The sequence below is a fragment of the Dama dama genome, chromosome 15 (genome assembly GCF_033118175.1).
Source record: "Dama dama isolate Ldn47 chromosome 15, ASM3311817v1, whole genome shotgun sequence".
NCBI classification, from domain to species: Eukaryota; Metazoa; Chordata; class Mammalia; order Artiodactyla; family Cervidae; genus Dama; species Dama dama.
The window spans coordinates 43,774,209-43,790,759 of NC_083695.1; the positions used below are offsets into that span (position 1 = coordinate 43,774,209).

General features: G+C 50.3%; 1 protein-coding gene across 1 annotated transcript in view; it reads right to left on the reverse strand.

Annotated features, from left to right (window-relative positions):
• GRID1 (glutamate ionotropic receptor delta type subunit 1) overlaps positions 1-16,551 on the reverse strand; it is a 658,662-nt gene that overhangs the window by 444,658 nt on the left and 197,453 nt on the right. The window contains exon 4 of the mRNA XM_061163043.1: positions 8,644-8,849. Coding sequence (XP_061019026.1) covers positions 8,644-8,849 — 206 coding nt within the window. The remainder of the gene's footprint in view (positions 1-8,643; positions 8,850-16,551) is intronic.

Consider the following 16,551-nt stretch of genomic DNA (forward strand, 5'->3'; position numbering starts at 1 on the left):
CCCACATGGAGTCACCTCACCTCAACTCTGCCTCTCTAAACACCCCAGTCTTCCTCTGGCTTCCCGCAGTGCTAAGGAAATTCTGCCTCTTCCCCACTGGGCTCCCCACCCAGATGTTCAGCCAGCAAAGGGCTGACTCACCACCTCAGGGGAGGCCTCCCCAGGCTCAGCACCCTGGGGGATCCAGGAGCAGAAAGGGTGATTGAGTCACTCCACTGCTTCAGGCTGTTTCCCTTTGTAAACGCCTATTTCTCAGGCCTGTCCTATCCCCAGTCCCAAGGGCTATCTGCTAATAAGCCACAGAGACTCCTGCAGGGAGAAACTGACACTTGACTGGCTATTTAATGGCCCACAAAGGAAGAAAAGAACCCCAGGTGTCTCCAGCCCCATCCTTCAGGTCTGAGATCCCTCTCTTCAACCCAGAAGGAGCAGACAGCTGAGTAAGGCCTCCCTGAGTATCGGGAATGGGGTGGCGGATTCAACACGTAACTTGAAATAGAAACAGCACTCTAACAGAAAACAAACTCAAGAGCGTCCAGCATCATTCAAGCATTTCCCTGGATGAGGGTTTGGATGGCCCTTTGAAATGTAAAAACCAAACATTAAATTCTTTCAAACAGTCTCTTACTCAGGTGCTCCCGCTTGGCCTGAACGTTAAGATTGTGTTTACTCAGTCCACTGGGTAAGTGAGCATCTAGAGATTATTTGCTTGGAACAGAAGTCAGGGCTCCAGGGAGTGCACCCTGCATCCATGCCTTTGAAAACAATCATTCATGGGCCCAAAAAGGCCAATGAGAGAGATGAATATGTCTCCGCTCCTGCTCTCATGTGCTCTCAGGTTTCCTGGAAAGAGAGCTACAAAAAGGCTCGCAGCATGGCGGCGGGGGGCAGGGGGTGGCCTGTGGGCCCTGGGGTGGCCATGCAAGGGTACCCAGGATGCTGCAGGCCCTTGCAGGCCCGGGACAGCTTCCCAGTATGCACAGGCTTAAGAAGGATGAGAGGAGTGTGGGACAGAGAAGGAAGGGGACAGTGGACAGGACACAGGCCCTGGTGGGACAGCTCTCTGCCCTTCCCTGTCTTGGCCAAGCCAAGAATTCCAGCTGTTCTGAACATCACTGAGCTCCAAACCTGCCAGGATCTCTCTACCAAATCTCTCTTCCTCCTGAGCTCATTTCTAAGAATTTCTAAGGAAAAAAAAAAAGGAATTTCTCAGACTCATTGCACTTTTGCTACAGTATGAGGGCTTTAAAATCCGTAAACAGTGGGATATAATTAAATGCAAATGCAGGGCCACATTTAAAAATTAATCTTCTATAAATTAATTAGTAATTTTAAACATTCTGATAAATGATACTTAAATGGCACAGAATTATCCTAGCTCTGAGTGATAAAGTCATCTGCTGAAGATTTACCATGTTGGAGTGAGAAATATTTGCATATATCATGTGGGACAACAGAACGCTGCGATTATTTCATTTACCTTTACTATGAATGTATTAAAAAGTGCCATCTTTATATTCAAATTGTGGGAGCAAACTCACTCATTGCAGCAAACCCTGAGAAGCAATTGATTCGAAGCCAGACATTAACCCTGACTGTGCATCTCAGTTCAGTTCAGTTCAGTCACTCAGTCATGTCTGAGTGCAGCACATCAGGCTTCCCTGTCCATCACCAACTCCCAGAGCTTGCTCAAACTCATGTCCATCAAGTCGGTGATGCCATCCAACCATCTTATCCTCTGTCATCCCCTTCTCTTCCTGCCTTCAATCTTTCCCAGCTAGACTGTGCTTCCAGTAAAGATTAAACTGGCCTCTGGCCACACTTGTTGCCTGGGAAGCCAGTCCTGTGCAGGGTGGGGAGGGATGTTGGAAGTGGTGCTGTCCACCTTTGTCCCTTCACATTCACCTCCTCCTCCCAGCCTGGGAGAAAGACAGTCGCCACTTCCAGAGCCATGGGGAGCTGTCCCACCAATAGGCTATTCCCCTCGCTGTCCTTTCTCCCATCCTTCTGGCTGCAGAGACTACAGAGATCATGCTAACAGCAAAGGCAAATGCCATCAGCTGCACCGTCACTGAGTGCAACTGTTTATCTCCCAGCATTTCAATGCCTTCCCCAGACTGCTCTGCCATCAGCAAGGCCTTTCAGGATGTGTTTGTGTGTGTGTGTGCGCATGCGTATATGCACAGGTCAGTGCCTCTTGCACTGTGCTAGTTAGTCTGAGGGTCTGCTCGTACCAGTGTATGTGGCTGGTTGGCTATTATCACTCTATCAGCCTGTGTCCGTGTGTGTGTGTGTGTGTGTGTGTGTGTGTGTGTGTGTGTGTGTGTGTGTGTGTGTGTGTGTCTAGTCGTCCAACCTGTCTGCACTGTTGCTTATTGCCAGGACTCTCCTGATCCACTCACCTCCCTGCCCACCACTCTTTCCTGGGGTACCACGTGCCACCCACAGGTACAGTCTACCCCACTCGCTGACCAAGGAACCAAGATCAGACCAAGGCAGGGTTCTGAAGCAAACTTAAGCCTTCCTGAAAGCAGAAGTTTTAAGATCAAAGCCCTTACTGATGAGCTGGCCAAGGACTTGAGGACCAGCCCAAAACAGGCAGCTGAGGCACATACAAAAAAACACAGCTTTCCATTGAAGGTAAGAAATATAAAATATCCATTCATTCATTCATTCCCTCAACAGCCACTGTGGGTCAAATCTTGTGCTGCTCTTGGAAGATAAAACAGTGGACACATTCCATCCCTGCCCTTGAGGAGTGGGAGGAACAGGCCCCACGGAACTGGATGGTGCTTGGATGGCAGGGCGTGGACAGGGTACAGTGCCTGCCTCGTGAACTGTGAGCAAGCAGTGGCAATTCTTCTCCATAAATGCTTAAGAGAGCTTAATTTTTCTACTTTTCCCAGTAAAACAAAAGAGACGGGGAGGGAGAGGAGAGAAAGAAAGAGGATACAGAAGGAAAGAGGGAGCCCCTGTACAGTTACAAACAGAAGCAGAGAAACGACAGATGACAGCTGGAAGGACAAAGTCCTGGAGTCACCCACACACACCCAGAGGAGGCCCTGGTGGACGGGAGCCCTGAGGCGCCCCCTCTCAGTCACCAAAGCACATGCCCAGCAGGACCACTGCCACAATGTAGCCACAATGTGTGAGCTATGGCAGGTCTCCGGGAAAAGGTACCACCACTGTGTTCCCAGCTAGTACTTGATATGGTTCCTGGTCCATAGGAGACACCCAGTCTGTACTGGATGGATGGGTGACTGTGTGGATAGATGGACAGATGGATGGAAGGACTCACGGATGCATGGACAGGTGGACGGACAGATGGACACATGGATACTGACACACGGATGGATAGAATCTCCTCCAAGAAGATGAGATGAAGCCCAGGGCCAAAATGGACTATGGACTGGAGTGCTCTGCATCAAACCTGACCTGGAGAAGAAATAACAGTAAGACATTCACATCCTCCAACAGAATGGGGGCTAAGGTTATAGAGGCCCCTATAGACTACTGACCTTGAAAACCCTGGAAAGGACCCCAAGAGCAAACCAGTCCTGAAGTTTGGATTTCCCACCCCTGGACTAGGGAGTCCCTTCCTGTTGCCATCTCAGCCTCAGCCTCACCACTTCCTGCCCAACACACCCACTGCTGCAACCACACCACACATGTGATCCTGAAGACACTGGGGCTCTCCAGACCCCTGTCTCCAGCCCCACCTTGACCATGAAGCCAATGAAATTTCATTCCTAGAGATCCAGATCCAGTGCCACTTACTCCAGGGAGGCCCTGGCCCCCTGACCACTCCACTTCTCCTGGACCAGAAGGCATAGCTCCAACCTCAGTGCTCTCACAGATCCTGGTCACAGCTCTGCTTTTTATAGGTAAAGGGGGCTGTTAACACCTCTGTCCTCCCCACCAAGCTGGGGGACCCATGAGGGCAGAGACAGTCGCTTTAGCACCCACCGCAGAACCTGGTCTGGAAAAGGGAATGTTAACCAATTCCAGTATTCTTGCCTGGAGAACTCCATGGACAGAAGAGCCTGGCAGGCTACAATCCACGGGGTTGCAAAGAATCAGACATGACTGAGTGACTAACACATACAGAACTTGGCCGAGCACTCAGACTCATTAAATGCTAGACAAATGGAAGAAGGAACTCCTTTCCTAAACATAAGTCTGCAATAGAAAGAAAGCAATATACAAAAAATTAATAGGTCCAGGATCATGGAATTATTACGCCTTTGTATATAAACTAAATGTGCTCTTTTAACTCCTAATTAACTCCTTATTCCAGGCATTTTCAAACATTTTACACTGTGAAACATACATTTTAATAAGTACACAAATTGAACTTAAACTACAAAAGCTCACTGAAGGACATTAAGGAAAGCTTTAAAAAATGAAGAAACACATGTTACTGAATAAGAAGTATTGTAAAGTTACTATTTCTCCCAAAATTAATCTATAAATCCAATGCAACTCTAATCAAAATACCACTTTGGAGGGATTTCACAAATGAATGAAATGAAAGCTATTAAAATATTTCATCTGTTTGTGAAACAGGGAGAGACAAAGAAGGAACTTCTGAGCAGAGGGGAGGGCTCCAGCGGCCAGGAACAAGATCCCTACCCTCAGCCCCTCTCAGGAGCTGTCACCTTGATTACTTCAGGACTGCCACAGCCTTCCCTGGCTGGTGGTTTGGGCTGACAGGTTACATTACTGTCACCATCCTCCAGAATCCCTGCTTAGCAGGCAATGGTCCAGAGAAGAACTGAGGCTCCCAAGGAGTCCAACTCAGTCCCAATTAGGGATGATTGGAAGGTGCCACCTCCGCTCACTAAGGAAGCCCCAGTGCTGAGGCCACAGAAAGCTTCCCTCCATGGCCTGTATCCTCACTGCCCACCCAGGGTAGCCTCACAGGGGTCTCCAGGTCTGGAACTGGGAGGCCAGAGTTCTGTCAGCCCTGAGTCCAGTCTCCCCAAGGCGATCCTTTTAAAGATAATGCACTGATGCGGTAATTGTTAAAGACTGATTTTTTTAAAAAAAGATCTCAGAGGAGATAATGTGGATACAGCACTGAGAGATAAAAGCCGAGGGAAACAAGATGTGTGTGTGCCTGGTCATGTCTGACTCTTTGTGGCCTGGCCCCCTGGACTGCACCCCACCAGGCTCCTCCGTCCATGGCATTTTAAAGGCGAATACTTGAGTGGGTTGCCATGCCCTCCTTCAGGGCATCTTCCTGACCCAGGGATCCAACTCATGTCTCCGGTCTCCTGCACTGCAGGCAGATTCTTTACCACTCAAGCCATCAGGGCCTGTTACATGAGCCCACAGGGCCCCACAAGCAGACCCCAGTGCCTTGGCCTACAGCACTTCACTTGACTCACCCACCCTCAAGGCTAGATTCCCCAAGCTCACAAACCCTGGTCAAGGTAGCCCCTTGCAAAGTGGGATCACAGATGGGCCAGCAACGCATGGGCTCCCAGGCCAAACTCGTCGCAGGGACTGAGTGTGCCTGGACGCTGGACAGGGAAGTGGCTCCTGGCATAGCACATGAACAGCCTGGCAGGTCCCGGACAGCCATATCCATGTCATGTAGAATTTGACCTTTATGACAATGAAAGTGCGAGTCCACCCCACAGATTCACATGTAGCAAAATGTGAAAGAGTCAAGCAGAACCCTGTTCTCCCTTACTGCCAGCAGCCAGGCTATTTGAGCAGGGAAGGGAAGGAGTTACAATTGGGAGGGCCACATCACCCACCCCCACTGTAACTGGTCCACACCTGATTGTCTGATAATAACACATCATCAACAGTGTGGGGGTGGTGAGGCCATTTACTTCCCCACACCAACGTTTTATCTTTTGTAAAATTCAGGACATGCCCTGGCAGTGGGCCACCCTTGTGGACATCCATTGTCCCTGTCACCACAAAGAAGAGGCTGGCTTACTCTGCTTGAAAAGCCCAAGCAATGCCTGGGAGCAGTGAATAAAGGTTTTGTTCCAGGATTGGCATCGTCAAGTCTCTCTTAAGGGACCTGATAAGCTAGCCAGCCATTCAGGTCACATTCACCTCCACAGTCCAGATTCCTTCCCCTACCACACTTAGGAGATGCACTAAAATTCTTTGAACATAAGCATCCTCAAAACTTTCACCAGACCCGGACAGAGGCAACTGAATTATACCTTCCCACATGAAACCAGCACAGCTGTGTTTTACCCAATACAATAATTTCTATGCTTGTATTTTCCATATGGGCAGACCTCTGAGATAGTGTGGATTTGGTTCCAGATCACCCCAATAAAGCAAATAGTGCAATAAAGTGAGTCACACAAATTTTTTTGTTTCCTCATACATATAAAAGTTATGTTTACACCATACTGTAGTCTATTGTATGCAATAGCATTCTGTCTAAAAACACAATGTATATACTCTAATTAAAAGATACTTCATTGCTAAAAGATACTATCATCTCACCGTGCAGGATTGCCCCAAACCTTCAATTGGTAAAAAACACAATATCTGGGAAGCGTAATGAGGCGAGATGTGCCTCTAGTCAAACATAGCAACATGGCATATAGGGGCTTCGGAGTGGGTCAGTCTGGACTTGAGTCCTGTTTAAACACTGGTAGCTGCTTGCGTGACTTTAAGCAAGTCATTTAACTTCTTCAGCTCCAGTTGCCTCATTTTCAAAGTGTGAGGATTAGACACGGCACACAAAAGGCCAGGCTGTGGTGGGCACCAAGGAAATGATGGCAATCCCTCCTCCTGACAGCAGGTATATGGGACCAGAGACCAAGATTCTGAGGGGCTGGAGCTGAAGGCCATGAAGCCCAAGTGCTGTCCTACCCCCACTGACTCCTGCCATCTCTCCCTCCTTGTCATTCTTGCCCAATATTAAGAGCAGCCGCTCTCCAGGCAACCCCAGCTCTGCACACCCAGCAAAGTAAAGGCTTTGCAAACAAGGTCTGGGGGATCAAGAAGGCAATCGGACAAAGCCAAGTCATGTGCATCCAACCCTGCAGGAGTTTGCATGATTAACCACTTGGAAATAGTATCTTTAGGCCCGTCTTGGTTCTGTGGTAAATCCTTGTAGGGCTTAGAAAGAGAGTGGGGAGCTGAATTCCTCTGGAAGGAAAATGATGAATGTGAACAGTGTATGAGTACTGATGCTTCTTGAGAAGCCCTGTGTCCGTCACCCCCTCCATCCCTACTTTCTGATAAAGACACTGAAGTTACAGGGGTGAAACAAATCACTCAGGGTCAAACAAAGAGTCAGAGGGGGGAGTTGGACTTGACTCCAAAGTCGCTTACCTCCAAAACCAATGTTTTTCCTACTTGCAAGCAGGGAGAAGAGGCAAGGGATTGGTGAGAAGAGGGAGGGGTGGAGCCTGGTGCCACTAGCAGACACCAGCCCAGAGCAGACTCCGAGAGTGGACAGAATTCAGCAAGGGGAAAAGCTTTCCTAGGAGCAGACGCTGGCCAGGACACTGGTAGGAACATTCTGAGAAAGCCTCGAACACATTAGTGCCGCTAATCCTCGCCTGCCCATGACTGGCCTGAGTCACTTCATACAGGGAAATGTGTTCTGGTGAAAAGGCCGAACGCTGCCCAGACCTCACAGTCTGGCTGACCACCAGCGTGATCCGGGGCCTGATTAGCCCAAAGCAGCATGGCGGCTGGCCAACTGCATGAAATTAAGCATTCCCGAATTTTAAGTTCTCCAGCAGTGGGCTTCGTGCTGGCTCCTGATGCATGAGGTAGCATTTTGAGTAATTATTAGAGGGGAAAGCAGAAGAAGCGAGCAAGGGACATCAAGTGGAATTAGTATAATTCTGCCATTCACTTCATTTTACATTCAATCAGAGAGGGCCAACAAAGTGACTGGGGTTAGAAAGAAAGCTACAGGAAGCATTCGGCAGTACCCTGATTCCTTCAGTCCACTGCTGCTGCCAGCCTGCGGCCCTGAAACCCACCCAGGCCAGAGAGGCAGGAGTCCAACTCCAGACTGTCACTTCTTTGCCTTTAGATCACCAGGTCCCACCAATCAATTGGCTCACAGCGTATTTCTAGTTATCTGTTCACAAACACTTGCGGGCCCTGTTTTCATTAGAAGGTCCTAACCCCTCAGAGAGGTGTTTAGAAAAAAAAAATCATTGATTATCCCAGGCACCAAAAAAATAAGCACATGTGCAAGCATATGCAAACGACACCTCCTCCAGGTGTGAACACATCCCCAAGAAGAGCAGCCCACCTCTGCAGAGAGCTGGAAATCTGTTTTATCCCTAGAGGCTTATGCCTGTCAACAAAGAGAGGAAACTTAAAAGGAAACAATCAGCAACAAACAAAGGCCTGAGTTTTGCCACAGAAATCCCTGGCAGTGACTTATAAGCAGGCTTCCCACTAGCTGACCCAAGCCTCTCAGCATCTGGGCAGGCATTGCATCACTTGTCAGGGACCAGTTGGGAGCCAAGTTGTGCTCGGGTCTCCCCACTTTGGGGTATGAGCTGTGGGCCCAGCATCCAGGGGTTCCCATATCCCTTTCAGCCGTGCCCGAGCAGACAGCACCTGCAGCCCACCTGAGTCACCCCACAGGAAGCCCTGGGCAGAGCTCCTGGGGCCCCGGGCCCCATCACCTACCTCGTTGATGAAGGAGTGTGCCCCCTGCGGGCTCAGCAGCAGGATGGCACGGCGTAGCGTGTCTCGATAGCGGTTCAGTTCCTCCGTCTTCATCGTGGTGAAGAGGCTGGTGAACACGTGGCTAATGTTCTTGTCCACCTTTTGTAAAGAGACGTCAAGGCCCAGCCTCGAGGCCTGGTCCAAAAAGCTTTGGAGCCCGCGGATATCTGAGCAGTGGAGAAGAGGAGGGGGAGAGAACCATCTTTAAGCAGGAAAAGACCTTGGAGTGTGTCTAACAGCAGAGCTACCCCCAATACAAGCCTTGCACAAGGACTCAAGTCTGCCTCCATGGACCAATGACCAAAGGAATGCAGGACATCTATTTGGTGCCAACATCCTGTACCAGCATCCAGCCCCAGGGTAAGTATCTCCCACCGCAGGGAGCACTTCCTGCCATCAAACAGGTTCTGGGGCCAAAAAGTGTCCTGCATGAGAAGTTCCTTTTCTCTCCCTATTTTTTTCATCCAACAGGAGTGAAAGTTCTGGCAGTTCTGTCCTGGTTGCTATATGTGGTGGTGGTCCCTAACCCTTGACCCCAATCCCTCCACCTGGCTCTGCTCCCCAGGACTGACTCCTTGACCCTCAGTGAGGAGTTAAGTCCACTGACTGACCTGGCCTTGCGTGGTTCCAATCTCAGTCCCTGCCCCAATCTTATAATTGAACACCCTGTACCCTCACACCCCAGCCCTGAGGTCTGGAGCTCTATCTTGTTCCAGGGACTTGATTTTCCTAGATGAACTCTCCCCATCCACTCTTTTTCCAGCTGAAGTGACTGCCCCCCAAGTCCAGTGAGAACTGCACATCCTGACTGGATCAGGGGTGAGCAGGTAGTCCAGGATGGTCCTGGACTGGGCACCATCCTGGCATTTTGGTGGAGCATCTGGGAGACAGGTCTGCTCTTTCCCCTGTGGTCACCAAGAGGGCAGAATGAAAGCCCAGGGCAGGAGGGGAGCATGAGAAGCTGGAATAAATCACCAGGGAGCAGAGGTCCAGAAGGAGCTTGGGGCCCAGCTATGTCGCTCATTGGTGAAAACACTCTTGTGATGGCCAGGGCTGCTGAATATTTTTTAATTAGGACCAAATCTCTCAGCAGCAGCCCTGCATGAGCATCTGACCTCTCCAACAGGTGATATGCCCAAAAATGGACGCAGCAAGCAGGTCTGAGAGTAGGGTACAGTCCTGCTGATGTCATTTAAGCCTTTGCATCCATCTGTGAAGCCTGCTTCTCCTGGACCTTTCAGTTTCATGAGCCAAAGAACACCCTTTTCCACCTGAGCCAACTTGATCTGGATTTCTGTCACTTGCAGCCCAGAGTCTCAGTTCATAGGCCACTTTTTCAAGCCTGGGATGTTTCCTTCATCTGGCCAATATCTGCATCCCAGCTCCCAAAGGCAGGCCCTGCCCATGAGCCACCTCCTCCAGAGGACACTCTGGGCCAGCCTGAATCACACAAACTGTCCTCTTCCAGCACCTGGGCTGTCCATGGGCTTCCCTAGGCACACCCTGGCCCAGCCAGTCACCCAAATTCAAAGTGTACAGTGTTAATTCAACCCAACTATTTTTCCAACCAATCTTTCTTTTGCAAACTTTCACTTCATGCCTATTCCACAAATTTTCTTGAATTCTACATGTGCCAGGCATCATGCAAGCTGTATCATGCAAGCAGAGGTCTCTTCACTGCCCATCTTGCCAAGAGGTCAGGCTCAATAGTACATCTAGTCCTAGCTGGATATGACAAGAATGGCCATGGAAAACCAAGCACAGTGACAGGCAGGAGACCACAGCACCATGGCAGTCCTAACTGGGGTTCTGGGGGGAAGGCACACAGGGTTCCTATTTCTCATCATGAGGGGAAGCCCTGGAATAGGTCTGAGCAGCTGCTGCAGGTTCAGATGCTTACAATTTAGTACAGTTCCTTAACACTTGGGCAAACCATCCATCTAGTTGGTGCCTCAGTGTTTTTGTCTGTAAACTGGGAATGAAAGTCCCTGACTATCATTTTCATAGGACTGTGAGGAACCACAGTTCATGAAGTTACCACCTGCTTGTATCTCAGGGGCCTGACTCTGGGAGGCACAGAGAGCCGACCTCCTAATGGTCCATCGGAGGGCACAGCAGTCCCCAAATGAGAGCCCCAGAGATCGCAAATGTTTGACTGACATTCAAGCTCATGTGTCCTAGTCCAGCCATGACCTCAGCCAGCATTGTCCCTCATCAGCCTGGGCCCTGGAGCACAAACCTGTGCCCAGAGATGCCTGCCTGACAAAGCACGAGGGTCTCAGGGTGCCTCTGCCCGCTGAATCAGACAGGAAGAGGTACCAGGCAGCAGGATGGGCCTCTGCCCCAAGCCCCTGAACTCCCCCAAAGGTGACCAATGGAGGACCACACAGTGGCTTACATCTGCCCCAGCTCCAGGGGCTCCCAACACACAGGCTCCAGACTGTCAATACCCCTTGGACCCCCAGAGGGACTATGCAGTCCCCATCAACCTGCTTGGGACCCTAGAGACCTGTAGCCTTAGAAAGAAAAGTGTGAAGAGGTTCTTCAGAGCTTCTTCACCCATCAGAGGCAGTGGCAGGACAAATGGGCAGAGATGGCTCAAGAAATGCAACACCCAACTTGAAAAATTCAGGGCCAGTGTCAACCCTGGCCCCTCCCTCTCCTGAGCACATGGCACAATTCACGCCTGCTAAGGGTAAGCTTATGAATATCTCAGTACCCCGCAAACACCCATGCTCAAATCAGCAGTGGCCTCCCGTGCCAGGCACGCAACAGCTTGTGCCCAAATGATCCATGATGTTCCCCCCTCAATCTGGGCTGTTACTAGCCACCTGTAGCTATTTAAATTTAAACTTAATTTTATTAAAATTAAATAAAATCACACGTTCAGTTCCTTGGCCACACTAGCCACATTTTAAATACTCAATGGCCACATCTGGATGGTGGTTACCATATTGAATAGCACAAATATAGACCATATGTGACGGGTCATCTCAGAAAGTTCCAGTGCAGGTCTGTCTGAAAAACTGTCTTTTAACCAATGCAGTGTAAACAATGGTCCAAACATAGGAGATAAGCTGCATTCAGGCCTCCCTATTACCATGCTTCTTGCCCTGTCACTTTGAAAACCCTTCCAGCCCCTACACTCAACCACAAGACCTGTTTTGACTCATAAGACCATGTTACTTGGTACAAGCAGAGGTTAGAGTAAGTGGGCATTTCTGTTTCCACTCTCAGACTCTGCCACCATCAGGAGAAGAGCCCTCTGCTAGCCTCCAGAGGGATGCAGACACATGTGGAAAAGGATCAGGTGGACCAGGCAACTACCCCGGGCTACATGTCAGCTGAATTCAGATGCTCCAGTGAGACCAGAAGAGTCGGACACAACTGAGCGACTGAACTGAACTGAACTGAGAGAGACCACAGCAAAACTGCCTATAGTTTTGATCTATAGGTTGATCTATAGATTGATCTATAGACTCATACACACATACAAACACACACACTCACAAATACACACAGCCACTAATTCCGGGGATGGTCTGCTTCTCAGCAATAACTAACTGATAAACCAAGTTCATCAGATGCATCTTATCTAATAAGCCTTATGAAAAGTTCACTGGAAGAGCAAGGCCTGTATCTTGAAAAGTCACCCCAACACACAGCTTCCCCACACAGGAGACTGAGTGTGAGCTAGTCCTGGGAGGACACTGGCAGCTTATGAAGCCCTGTCCCTTCACCTGGACACCTACAGTCCTCACTGCCCATGGCCTTGGCTCTGACCCAGATCTGAGCATAGCTGATGGGACTCGCATGAAGGTAGTATTCTGAGATCCACCATCTACCAGCTCCCACTCCACTTCTGGTGCTTTTCAAGGCCACTGCAAGTCTTTAAAGTGGCAGAGACCAGCCACGTCTCTGAGCCATGCTTTACATGAGCATATATGCAATGAGGGCTTCATCACGGCTGTGTGTGCGCCCACAGGTCCAAGAGTCTGGTAGGGGTCCAGGATCCTCATGCATCGTGCCAGCATAACCAGTTCTCACAAGCTGGGCGAGAAGTCCCCTCCAATCTCTTCCCTGAGGTCCCCCTGTCGAAATCCATCTCAGCTCACAAGACTGCTTCATTTCCTCAGGGAATAGGAGGTGCCATGTGGGGTGGCAACTGTCTTGGGACCCACAGGTACACACAGAGGCATGCACACCCAGAGAACACAGCCCACAGCGCTCCTGCACGCAGCCCCTCGGCTGCTGTGCTTCCACCTTCCGTCTGGGCAGCCCCTGACGGAGCCGAGCCATCAGAGAGAGTTTAAGCTCCCTGTCAGCGGCTGGCTCCTCATACCTGGAATAAGTGATGCAGGTTGAAGGCAGCACTCCCACGGGACCACAGCCCCTGGCTACAGCTGCCTGCTCCCACTAGGCTGAAAAGGTCAGCTCTCAGCCTCTGAAGGTCTTATTCAGCTGCACTTGGGAAGGTGACTGGGGATAGAACGACAGTTAAGAGCATAAGCAAACTTTGCCGCCTACCTGCTGTTCCCCAGGAATAGGGCAGAGGAAGTCTGCTTCTCTAACAGAAGTCCTTTCCTCCCTGTAAGACTGAGTTTGTAACACCACGCTACATCCCCCAAGAAAGTCAGCTGCCCATTGCTGCTCCCCCAAAAGGGAGAATTCTCCAAGAAGTTAGATAAGGGGAGAGAAGGGGCTGCTCTCAGGGTAGCAGAATGACCATCCCAGGAGCCCCCTGGAGGTCTGGACCTTGACCCTACAGAGGTCTGGACCTTGACCCAGGCCCTTCCACTGGGACCTCTCTCTGCAGACTGACCAGCCCAGTCCACCTTCACTGGTGCAGCTCCTCCAACCAGACCCATCTCCACTAGAGAGGGAGACGATGGGGTCACAAGGGCCTGATGTCAGCCCCAGAAAAGGCAGGAGGAGGCAAACGGCTAACAGCTCTCCAAGGTGGCTGGGCGGGGGAAGAACCATGAACAAGGGCATTGTCATCATCCACAGGGATGACAGGGAGAGGCTCCCAGGAGAGGCACCCTGCTCCCCAGAGAAAGGAAGCAGTTTAGGGAACAGGGGCAAGTGCATTCCTGTGAGGAATTCAATGTGAGCACCCCAGGATGGACCTCAGCTGCACTGGCCCACCCTCAAGGGACCTGATCCTCAGAAGTCCATCCAATGCAAGTCATCCTATTGACATTCATTCATCCCTTCTTCCCTCTAACATTCACAGAGAGCTTTCTCTGTGTTGATCCCTCTCCTAGGGGCTGGGGCACAAGAATGAACGAGCCCATGGTCATCCTGCTGGCACAGGACTTACATTTCAGGGTCTGGAGGACAGACTGGAAACAAACAACATGTCAAGTAGATAATTTCCAACAGTGGTGCAAGCGCTGAAGAAAGTAGAGATCGGGCTTCAGGAAACTGCTGGGAGAGTCAAGGTGGGAGGAAGCCCTGGAAACTTCCAGGGGAAGAACACTCCTGACGGAAGAGACAGCACGTGGAAAGCTCCAGAATGAAGCATGTGGGACAGAATGAAGAAGGACCTTGCTCACCCCATGATAGGGATTGGGCATAGGGAGGACTGGAACTGTGGAGTTGCCAGGGAAGGAAGCTGGAGTCTCTGCCGCCAGCAGGGGAAGAGGTGAGCACAGAGCCCGAGCCCGGGGCCTCCCCTGCCCCATCCCTCCTCCCCTCCATAGACCAGCTTCCAAATGCTGGGCCCGGAATGCAGGCAACCACCAGCACGTCCCAACACTCACCTCTCTGCCCACCACCACCCACACCACAGTGCTCTAAAGCTCTTGCGAAAGCCATCAAGCAACAGCAGCCCTTCTCTCTCTTCATTTTCCATGGGTCCTCCAGAACAACCAGCCTGTGACCACCTGACCTTGAAGCCCTCTCTCTTCTCTCTGGGCATCCAGACACTCTCGGTCTCCTTCCGCTCCTTCCTCTTTCTCAGTCCCCTCCCCTCACGCACTCCCGCTCACACCCCCACATTCCTGCACTTCCCTCTAGTACCACCCATCAGCCAGGCTCAGAGAACATCAGTACCAGACACCCAGGCTGGCCAAGGGCTCTCCTCTCCTCCTAAACATCCCATCACAAGCCCATCTCCCTGACCCCTTCGCAGGTTCTGGCACCATCATTTCCTCCCCAGGACTTCAGCCACAGCCTCCTAGGAGGTCCCCCCGACCCCGCGGTCCTCCCCGCCAGTGCCGTCCACCAGGATGTTTTCAGAGTTCATATCTGCTCATGATAAAGCTCTCCTCTAAAACTTTCCATGAATAATACATTTCTTTTAAAGTTTCCCAGAAATTAATATTCTCAAAAGAAGCCATCAACCACAAACAAACAATAAACCTTCGAGAGACTTTATTATTGAACATAAATAAACTCCATACATCTTAGTCTGATACATAACAGACTCTCTGGTCTTAGCAACTTTTTTTAATTTTTACTTTTGTATCACTATCACCTACCTCCACCAGCAGAAACCACACACCCAAACTCCAGAAAAAGAAGCTCTTTGCCCTTCCCTGGACACCCTCCACACACACATACACACCCAGCACACCACCACACACACACATACACACCCAGTACACTACCACAACACACACATATACACACCCAGTACACCACCATACACATATACACACCCAGTACACCACCACCACACACACATATACACACGCAGTACACCACAACACACACACATACACACCCAATACATCACAACACACACATATACACACCCAGTACACCACCATACACATATACACACCCAGTACACCACCACCACACACACATATACACACGCAGTACACCACAACACACACACATACACACCCAATACATCACAACACACACACATACACACCCAGTACACTACCACAACACACACACATACACACCCAGTACACCACCATACACATATACACACCCAGTACACCACCACCACACACACATATACACACCCAGTACACCACAACACACACACATACACACCCAATACATCACCACAACACACACATATACACACCCAGTACACCACCATACACATATACACACCCAGTACACCACCACCACACACACATATACACACCCAGTACACCACAACACACACACATACACACCCAGTACATCACCACAACGCACACATATACACACCCAGTACACCACCATACACATATACACACCCAGTACACCACCACCACACACACATATACACACCCAGTACACCACAACACACACACATACACAGCCAGTACATCACCACAACACACACATATACACACCCAGTACACCACCACACACACACATACATACCCAGTATACCACAACACACACATATACATACCCCATGTGTGCACTCATACTCTCAGCTGAGATTCACCCAATTTGAAATTTACAGAGCCTAACCCTTGCATTGGGCTTCCCTGGTGGCTCAGATGGTAAAGAATCTGCCTGCAAAGAAGGAGACCCAGGTTCAATCCCCGGCTTGTGAAGATCCCCTGGAGAAGGGAATGGCTACCCACTCCAGTTATTTTGCCTGGAGAATTCCATGGACAGAGCAGCCCGCCAGGCTATACAGTCCACGGCGTCACAAAGGGCCAGACATGACTGAGCTGCTAACACTACTACTATCCTTCCATCAAGGCCCAATTGAAACCATACCTCCCTGAAGACCATCTCAGATCCTCAAGTCAGAATTCATATGTCCCCCAAGTTTCAAAGCTCAAGGACCAGCGAAGCAAAAGCTAGATCTCTCTCATTTCTTTGTCCAAGCCCAAGGCTCCATGCCTAGCACAGAGTCACGTACAGCCAAAGTCAGTGGAACAAACTGAACTAAACAAGAACCAG